At 27.8% G+C, this 9,645-nt stretch overlaps 2 protein-coding genes across 2 annotated transcripts; one reads left to right on the top strand and one right to left on the bottom strand.

Annotated features, from left to right (window-relative positions):
* Positions 1–4,558: 4,558 nt before the first annotated feature.
* mRpS21 (mitochondrial ribosomal protein S21) lies at positions 4,559–5,151 on the bottom strand. Its single transcript, XM_087166276.1, has one exon. The coding sequence runs from the start codon at positions 5,039–5,041 to the stop codon at positions 4,778–4,780; it is 264 nt and encodes an 87-aa protein (XP_087022402.1). The 5' UTR covers positions 5,042–5,151; the 3' UTR covers positions 4,559–4,777.
* Positions 5,152–5,338: 187 nt separating this feature from the next.
* Positions 5,339–5,911, top strand: LOC147808239 (protein PET100 homolog, mitochondrial). Its single transcript, XM_087166277.1, has one exon. The coding sequence runs from the start codon at positions 5,578–5,580 to the stop codon at positions 5,812–5,814; it is 237 nt and encodes a 78-aa protein (XP_087022403.1). The 5' UTR covers positions 5,339–5,577; the 3' UTR covers positions 5,815–5,911.
* Positions 5,912–9,645: the final 3,734 nt, after the last annotated feature.

The raw sequence follows: 9,645 nt of genomic DNA, 5'->3' as shown, positions 1-9,645 counted from the left end.
TTTACAAAAATGAATGAGATATAATTCGAGTTGATAAATAGTTTTGAAGTTACAAGATTTTCTTCCTAATAAGTGCCATTTAAAGGTAATACATTTTGTGTATATAATTAAAACTTTCGTAATATGTGCTTTTTTGATTCGTTTTTGGTTTTATTCAATTGAACGAAGAAGAAAAAAAATACATAAAGAAACAATACCTCACTTGTCTGTAGAGCAATGTAAAATATATAAATAAGTACAAGTACAAAATTGTACTTTTTGTACATAAAATACTTAAAACTTTTAAACTATATTAGTCCAATGTTTTGGTATTGGTTTCATATAATTTAGCGTGGTAAATAACTTCAGAAAATTGACATTACGTGTTCAGAAAGTTCCTGGATAATCATTTTAATTTTACATATAAGTCATGTTAAAAGAAACACCGTTTATTCATAAAAACTCTTGCACCTTTTGAACTACTTGTTCTATCAACTCGTGTATAGTGTCATTTAGGTAAAATCATACATAGTAATTAAGTAGTACACAGTAATTAATTTTTGTAAAAGGAAACAATAAGAAACAATGTCTTACTTGCTTAAATAGCAGTATCAGATACGTAAATAGGTACAAGCATAAATTTGTACTTTTTATACATAAAATCCTTATAAATTCTAAATTATTATTCATTCAATTCAGGAGAAACATGCGTTAGAAAATATGCCTCACCAGCTGTCATGGAAAAATTTATTTCTCCTACTCAAAAAAGGAGGAGAAGTACAGAGGAAAGTAGGGGAGTTTTTTAGTATTATTTATAATAATATAACAGCTTTCTATGAAGAAAAAAAAATCCTAAGCACTATAGATTTCTTTTTAATTTTTAAAAGTCCCTTTTGCATCTTGGCGCTGATAATTGGAGCAAACTAGCACCAATATGGAAATATATTCCGTAAGGAGTTTTATGCACTATCATTACAGGTTTGCCACTAGGATAAGACTCCAAAAATAATTGCTTCAGATATGAAAAAAAATAAATAATAATAATAATAAAGACTCCAAAATAGTTTCTAGAGCAGTGATTCTCAACCACTGTGCCGCCAAATATTAGAAATGATACAATAAAAATTATGACGCTGTTTTAATTACGAGTAAAGTTTAAATTAAAGAAAAGTGCATATAAGCTAAACCAACCAGTAAAGGAACACTACCCAGTGAAGGAACATTTCATATATATTGATTAAAAATGAGAATTTGAAAGTTTTTCTTTAGATTGATTTGTAACAATCGCTTACTGCCAAACAATAGAAAGTCATCTAGCAATGTTTTGGATTACCTGGTCAAATTGACTTCTCTGGAAAAATTTTTGAATTTGTTATTATCTCTGTAACTCCTTGTTTTGTTGAAAAAATTATAAGGTGAGTGTTTGTATTTATATGTTTGAAGTGGAAATAATTGCATGTAATAGTCTTATTTTTCTCACTGTGAAAAAGAGAATTCAAACTATAGTTGTTAAAGTTACGTTTTATTTTTTTTAAAGCATCATAGCATAATCAAGTTCTGAGATAAGGGGGTGTTTATTCACTGGATCACCAAACGATGAAAAACCAGTGAAGGAACAAGTGTTTCTTTACTGGGTTCTTTTCCCAGTTAATGAAAATAAAAGAAATTTAATTTTCTTGCACTTTTAGTCATATTATACATTAAAGTTCTGTTTAAAAGACAAAAATCAACTTCTAGCCAGTGAAGAAACAGGCATGTTCCTTCACTGGGAATACTTCCAGTGAATGAACGGTAATGTGTGAAATATGATTTTACATGACTCTAGGATAAGTAATTCTACTATATAGAGGACAACCGAAATTTTGTTAAAAATGGTATGAATAATTCCTGAAATAATTTCAGTTCAAAATTTTAATTTAATAGCCTAATTTATGAAAAAATGATAATGTATATTTATTAATGGGGTGTGTAGTTACATCAAATGTTAGGCAACTTAATAAACTATGTTTACAAATCAAAAACTTGAATAGAAAATTTTTTCGCTGGCTTCTGCACCAAGAACTCCTAATAAGCTATCATTATAGGATAGCAAAGTGATTATATAATTTATAAAAACTACTTTACTATGTTAGAATTTAGAAGCAAGCTCCTCAACAAAGAAAAAGAGTTAAACAGAAACGATACTCAATTTCTTCAGAAGCTTGAGAGGGAAATCTCTCAAGATATGTTGCAAATTTTTAACACAGCATTGACTGAAGAATCCAATATCGAAAATGTCCAAGAGCCTGTACTTTTTTCAATATGGAAGAAGTACGTATTAAAAGAAGATCACTTGGTTAAGTCAAACTTAGGAACTGAAGCTAGTATTGATAATGAATGTATCTTATATCAAATTTGAAATGAGTCCTCATGCTGATCCTCTCTTAGTTGAAAAAAGAAATGATTCTATAAGTAAAATCAGTACTTCTAGAAAAGAATCCTCTAGATATAAGTCAACAAGAGATGGATTTTCCTCAAACTTTAAGACACCTTTCTCCCGTCTATTTTCGAGAAAGGCATTCGAGAAATGTTGCTGAAAAATCAGAAGAAGTTTGGAAGAACTATTTACATTGGCCAAATATTGATGATAAAAAGAAAGGTCAAATAAGAAGAAAAACAAATGAATTACCTTTTGCACTAGCTTCAGAGAAATGGCAAAAATTTCAAGAGGCTGAAAGATCTAAAAAAAGTTGAAACAAGAGAATATGGAGAAGAAAAAGAAAGAAAAAATACTTAAAAAAGAAAAAAAGCTTCAAGAAATAAGAGGAAAAAGAGTAAACAAAAAGGTGATAAAATAATAATGATAATAAACAACATCGGATGACACAATGATTTAGATTTGACTGTCAAATTATAAGAAAGAATGATTTTTTTTGTTTATTTTGTATTTAATATCACTTTAATTTCTAGTTCATGATTACAGAAAAAAGTTATCATTTTACAAGTACTTGTATGTTATAATTTCACAAATAGTCTTGTTTTTATATATTTGTATGGCTAATAAATTCATAAAGAGCATTAAAAAATAACCAAAATTAAGTGTTCCTTTACTGGGCAATTTTGTGTTCCTTCACTGGTAAGAGCTGTTCCTTCATTTGGTCTTCTTACTACTTGTCATTTGAACCTCCAAAACTTTAAAACAATATTATGTAAGTTCTCTAAATTTTTTTTACATAATTTGCAATTAGTAACAAATATGTTGACACTGTCATTTAACTAAAATTACGAATTTTGAAATTAATATGATTTTTTAAAAGGCAAAGGAAGCTTGAGTGTTCCTTCACTGGTTAGTTTACCCTATATATATATATATATATATATATATATTATAATTTTTCCACTCTTTAACCGCGGAAACATCTTTGTCAGCGATTGTCTTGTCTCTGATAATCTTAAAATAAGAAGGAAGTGTTTAAATTGCCATTGACAATTTTAAAAAATGTTGAAATAAGTAGGAAATTTAATGGTCATTAAAATTATTAATTATCAAAGGAAAGCAAGCTAAATATTTACTTTCAAACTTAAATAAAAGCTAATCATTAAAGTAAGCTATGCAATTAAAAGTTATAAAAAAAACTAACAAAAAATAAGCTAACAATTAATAATCAGCAAAAACACTAGTTAACAAGAATTAATAATCAGAAAAAAAAACTAGCTATAGAAAACAAGCAAACAATTAATAACTAGCAAAAAACAAAAATAACTGTTACTAACTAATAAAAAAATTGTCGAAAAAAATAATTAATCCCTTAATAAATGTGCTTTTGTAGTACATATTATTTTATTTCACATTCAAAATTATTATCACAAACTATTTAACACAGTGTATTATAGTTAAGTAAATAACTTTTAAACTAATTTTTTTCATTGTCTGCTGTCACAAAAAAAAGGTTGAGAATCACTGTTCTACGGGCATAAATTATTTTCCCTTTAAAATATTCTTACAATATTTATACTTTAATTAGACATTTGCACTTTATAAAATATATACAATAATAAGTTCATTTTAGAAAAGAATAAATGCAAAAGCCTTAAACTCAATCTGTTAAAGGTGTCAAAAATTCTTGGGTATTTTTTTAAAAAAGCTAATTGTTTGCAAAATAGTAGTTATTACCTATATTATGGCAAAAATTAGCAGTCCATGGCAGCCCTGTCATTATTTAAAAAATTTATTTTTAAGAATAATAGTTTAAAGATATTTCTGTATCGTAATCTGTTGCACCAACTACAGTTTAATCTTACAATTTGAAAAAAAAAAATATGCGGATGTTTGCCAGGGGGTCGCAACAAGCTACCTTTCGAGTTGGCCCCTTTTAATGATGGTTTTTTATAGTTTCTTGTTGGACTTGGCTATTATTCTGCCATAGACCATGATACGGAAATCTCCCTAACAATTTTTCGGAAGAATTGCATCTACATCATTAACTTAGATGTATCACTAAATGTAGGGAATACAAAATTATCAATATTTTAATTGCACAAGTTTTAATAATACAAATATTAAATTTAATAACACAATATAAATAATGTTTTCAAACAATTACATGCTGAGAAAAAGTTTTATTTTCTTCTAAATTTTGCATAAAACTGATGTAAAATAAACATAGCAGAACTAGGGCATCATATTATCATAAGTTGACAGCTAATTCCAAAAAACACATACTTTTTTAATTAAAACAGTATGATGAACTGTAAGAGTAGCTTCAAAATGTTAATCAAATGACTCTTTTAAGAGTTTCAGGTTTAGAAGATTCCACTTTTAACAGCCAGGCCAAGCTTCTTCACGGTTTTTTCGCATTGTAAATGAAATTTTATTACTCATATCTTCATTATATATTGCTTTACAAATCTCAATGTTCACACGACGTCTTGTTTGCCAGGGTTTTTCATAGTAAAGTCGTCTACGAAAATTTGCGAATATACCTTCCTGACTCAGGATTCTGTTCAAGACGCTGACAGCACCGTCAACATTACCATTTTTAACAAGTACAGTTCTTGCAATAAATTGTGCGTGCCTTCTCATTTTTAGTTTTAACTCTCAATCTCTTTTCAAGTTCAAATAATAATAATTAAAAATATTTCTGAAGCATATTTACATCTGGTTATCCCTGTAAATGCCAGATTTTGCATTTTCATAGTTAGACGAGTACCTTAATTAACCGGGCTTTTTTAAAACAAATAAATCATTTGTTATGTAATTTAAAATTAATTTTAAATAATGTTAATCCAACTTAAATTTAATTTTAGTTCAAAACTTCAAAATTGCACTGAAAAAGAGTTTAGTTAAATGTAATATTTCAGTTAAGCAGAAATAGGAAGTACGAAGCGTATGTGACTTAATGTTTACATTTTGCCCCATTTGCTTAGTTTTGAATTGCGGCGTATATTAAATGCTACTTAAATCTATAGAAAAGTTTCACCTTTATTAAGAAAACACTAATAAGAACAGTATTTTTTTCTCATTATTACGATATCTCGAAATGACTTTATAACTTGATCATACTGCTCTACATTTCTCTAGTCTCCAATTCCAAACTAGATTGTAATTCTAAAAGCAACATGGGGAGTTGGAAGTTAGAGGTTTTTAAGTTTGCCTTATACATTTCCTTTCCAGTTGGACTTTTTTATGTCTTTAATCAACCTCAGTATTTTGAGAAATGGGTGATTGAAAAACGCAGAGAGATGTATCCTCCTGTTGATGAAGAAAAGAGAAGACAGTTTAGAGAAACAATTACAAATTACAGAAGACAGCGAATGGAGAAGGAATTATTAGAAAAGCTGGAAAATACTAAATAAATATACATTGCAAATAGCTGCAAACCTATGTTATTCAATACGAATTTTAAAAAAAATGCTAGATAGTTATGTCTATTAAAACATTATTATATAATTATTATGGTGTTTTATTTATATTTTATCGACATTTATAATTGTAAAGCAATGCATTTCAATTGTCTTTTCTTGTTAATTTGGAACTCTTTCCGTGTCAGTACCTATGCCAAAATAACTATCAAGTTTGGCGACTCCTAAAATATTATAATTAGTACTAGCAATCTATTTTATTCCAGGTATTTGCTGATGGTTTGTTTTATTGCCTGATTTTGTATTGTTCTTGTTTAGTTCATCGATTTAGTTCTTAAAAATAATTAATTAAACAGTGTTTACCCAAATTAAGTACACTATTTGATGGAAGATTAAATATTTTGTATGCCTATTTATTTTTAAATATGCAGTTGAAATTATTTTAAGTTTTTTTGACCACAAAATACTGAGAGTTGTTAATTGTAGAATAAAGTGATTCAATCAATTGATTAAAATAAATTATGTTAAAGTTCTATAAACATGTCTTTTTAAGCAGACTAAAATGTAACTTAAGTAGTAACTTATTCCGTAGTTTTGAATTATAGGCATTTGGTTGGTTTTTCATGACTTTTTTTTTCCGAATAATCTCTGCTGAAGTAGTCCTGAACTATTTTATCCCAATAATTTTTTTTAAATGATGTTATTATATACTGATGTTGATGCAACTTATTTAACTTAAGCAAAAATAAAACATTTGTGCGATGAATATAAAATCAACAGTCTGGTTTTAAGATTTGATAACATCAAAAACCTTGGGTGCAATAATTTTAATTATTAAAACCTTAATTTTTACTTGATGATAATCATTCTTGTTGTTCTGATTTTGAAAGACTTCATACTTTTTTCGACGAAAAAAAAATCATTTGCGAAATAAATAAGTAAAATTATTATTTTTAAACCTAATTGTATTAAATAAACGACCAAACAGAATTTATGGAGAAGATTAATTAGTGTTTTCTTGCTGTAGATTTTTCGATGTTCTAATCAATCTCGGTGGCAGATGATGAACTGACTAGTAGTAAATACGAAACTGTTGTTGCAAAAAGTTGGTTAGTTAAAAAAAATAGACGGAGAGGGCTTTTCCAGAAAGTTCTCTCTGGAAGCGACAGTCCTGTTATAGATTCTTGTACACTAGATTTTGAATATTTATCTAAACAAACTGAAGAATTTACTCCCAAGTTTGCAAAAAGTGAAACTTATAGTTAAACTTCTTAATTGTAACCAACCTGCTGGACCATATTGTATTAAATGTGAACTAACTAACATTAATAAACCTACAATAACTGAAACTACACAAAATTATTTGTAATATTTAGGCCAATGAACAAATGCCCACTGAATGGGATGGTATAATTTGCTGTATTTTTAAAAACAGAGATTTTGAATGTCACAATTTTAAAGGCAATACAATTTCAAATGATACATTTAAAATATTCTCCAAACTATTGCATTGCAGACTTGCTTTTTATACCAGTTATGGATTCCAGAATATTAAAAAAAGTTACTAATGACCAGATTCATTCTCAGACAAATCCTAGATAAAACAAAATATAATATATGTCATCTTTCGATTGATTTTAAAAAATGCTTACAACTTCATCAAGAAAAAAAGGCTTTTGATGCTATGATTGAGTTTAGAATTTCATATAAATTAGTTAACTTTTTAAAAATGACTCTTAAAGATAACAAATGCAGAGTAAAATGTATGTATGAATTATCAAATCCTTATTACATGCAGAGAGGTTGAAGATTAGAAACACCCTCTGTTGCGTACTATTTAACATTGCACTAGAAAAAACGATTAGAGAAACCAATATAAATACTAGAGATACAATTATCCAAAGGTCTGCTCAAATATTGGCTTATGGCAATGTTACCCAAACTTGACTTTCGTGTACCCTTTCTAAATTTTTCGTAACGCTGTGTACCACTAATTAAAAAATGAAGGTATTTTTTACTATAAAAAAATTGCACAAAAGTTAAAAATAACAACTGGCTTTTGACACCACTAATTATTAACTCTGCAAAAAATAGCCAATAGAAAAATACGTAATCGTAAATTTTTATGGCTAACTTTTTTTTTTAAAAAAAGAAATTTAAATTTTCGTTTGTTGTAAGATATTTCGCATAAGAAACGTGCCAACGCTACCCCTGGGGGTATGCGTACCACACTTAGGGGAACACTGGCTTATGGGGATGACGTTAATTTAATGGGATGTACCAAAAAGCTATTTCAGAGCCTTTTATCAAGCTTGGGGATTCTGCTAAAGCATTGCTATGGCAGTCAGTAATTAAAATTTTGAGGTCACTGATGATTATACATTTAAAGGTATAAAGTCAATTCAAATACCCAGAGACTATTGTTACAGTTAATAATATCCAAAAATAAATTAACAACCGGATATCTAAATAGGTATCATTTTGAATTAAGAAACTGAAATCAAAGCTTATTTCCTTTAAAACTAATTTATATAATGAACTAATTAAAACTGGATTACTTTTTAGACAGCGATTGCTAGCCTTTAAATAAATCTGATGAAAATAAATTACTAATTTTCGAAAGAAAAATACTCGGCAATCTTTGCAGCTGTTAAAGAAAGTTTGGTGTATTATGAATCATTCATATTAGTACATTCAATGAATTTAAGCAGCCAAATATAATTTCAGTTATTAAATCCTATAGAATAAAATGGCTAGGTTACATCTGTAGAAGGGATGATGGTGAACCAGTTAGGATGCTGACTTTTGGAAAATTTACTGCTAACCGGAAAAAAAAAATCCGGATGGATTGATTCTGTGGAAAAAGATCTTTAAACCTTGAGCATCAATAGATGGAGAAACCTAGATTCTGAACGAGCCAGATGGAAGCAACTTATTGGGAAACCCCTGGCCTGTACTAGGCTGTTACGCTGATAGAAGAATAAAATCTTTTATAAAAAGAAGAAAAAATATTACGAATTAATTTTTTTACGAACTTTCTTAATTATGCTTACTTTAACTTTTTGATTATTCAGGTTTTTCTGTATCTATACAGAGTTGCAATAAAGTAATGGTATATAATATAGTGTAATATTATGTAAATATGATTTTAATAATAAATTTGTGGTTATTGACTCGCATTGAAAATCTAATTTGCTCCACCTTGCTCTGAAAAAAATTAGCTTTACAATTAAAATTTAGGGAAGAGCTTAAATCATATCACCTGTCCAATGATTAGTTATTTGTTCATATATATTTATAACTACTGGATATATTAATTAATAATTTCTAACATTAACTGTAATATTGAAATTACATATATTTCTATCAATTATAATTAACTGTCAATAAATAAACATTTGTTAAAAAATATTTACGTTTTTCTCATGGCCATTCCCGTTTCAGCAACAAAAAAAATATTTTTAGTAGACTAAAATCTTTTTAATCATTCTCCTTTATTACTATTAAGATATTTATTTCAGTTACTTGAGTACCAAATAGAACAATTTATTCAAAGTGTTAATAAAAAGTTTTGCTTTTGAAAAGTGTATTGATATTTATGCTTGTATCTTCCCCTTTCTCATAATTAAGTTTTTATTCAGACTCTAGTGCATTTCTTTGTGCCTAATTATTTTGCTTCTTCTCATTGCTATGGAGACCCAATTTTTTATCGCATGCATGTGAAATTCCAATCACAATTACTTGGTTAGGCGTTAGTTGCTCTGACCTCTTTTGAAATAACTTTTTTTCTATTTCCTGCTTTTTTAATGCCAAAATGAATACTAT

This window comes from Parasteatoda tepidariorum, chromosome 6 (assembly GCF_982258835.1).
Source record: "Parasteatoda tepidariorum strain Cologne lab strain chromosome 6, Ptep-v5.0, whole genome shotgun sequence".
Classification (NCBI taxonomy): Eukaryota; Metazoa; Arthropoda; class Arachnida; order Araneae; family Theridiidae; genus Parasteatoda; species Parasteatoda tepidariorum.
This window is presented reverse-complemented; position numbering and strand designations above follow the sequence as displayed.

What these genes read in the sequence shown, in the direction of transcription:
- mRpS21 (XM_087166276.1), bottom strand. Translation starts at nt 5,041, where the DNA reads ATGAGAAGGCACGCACAATTTATTGCAAGAACTGTACTTGTTAAAAAT.
- LOC147808239 (XM_087166277.1), top strand. Translation starts at nt 5,578, where the DNA reads ATGGGGAGTTGGAAGTTAGAGGTTTTTAAGTTTGCCTTATACATTTCC.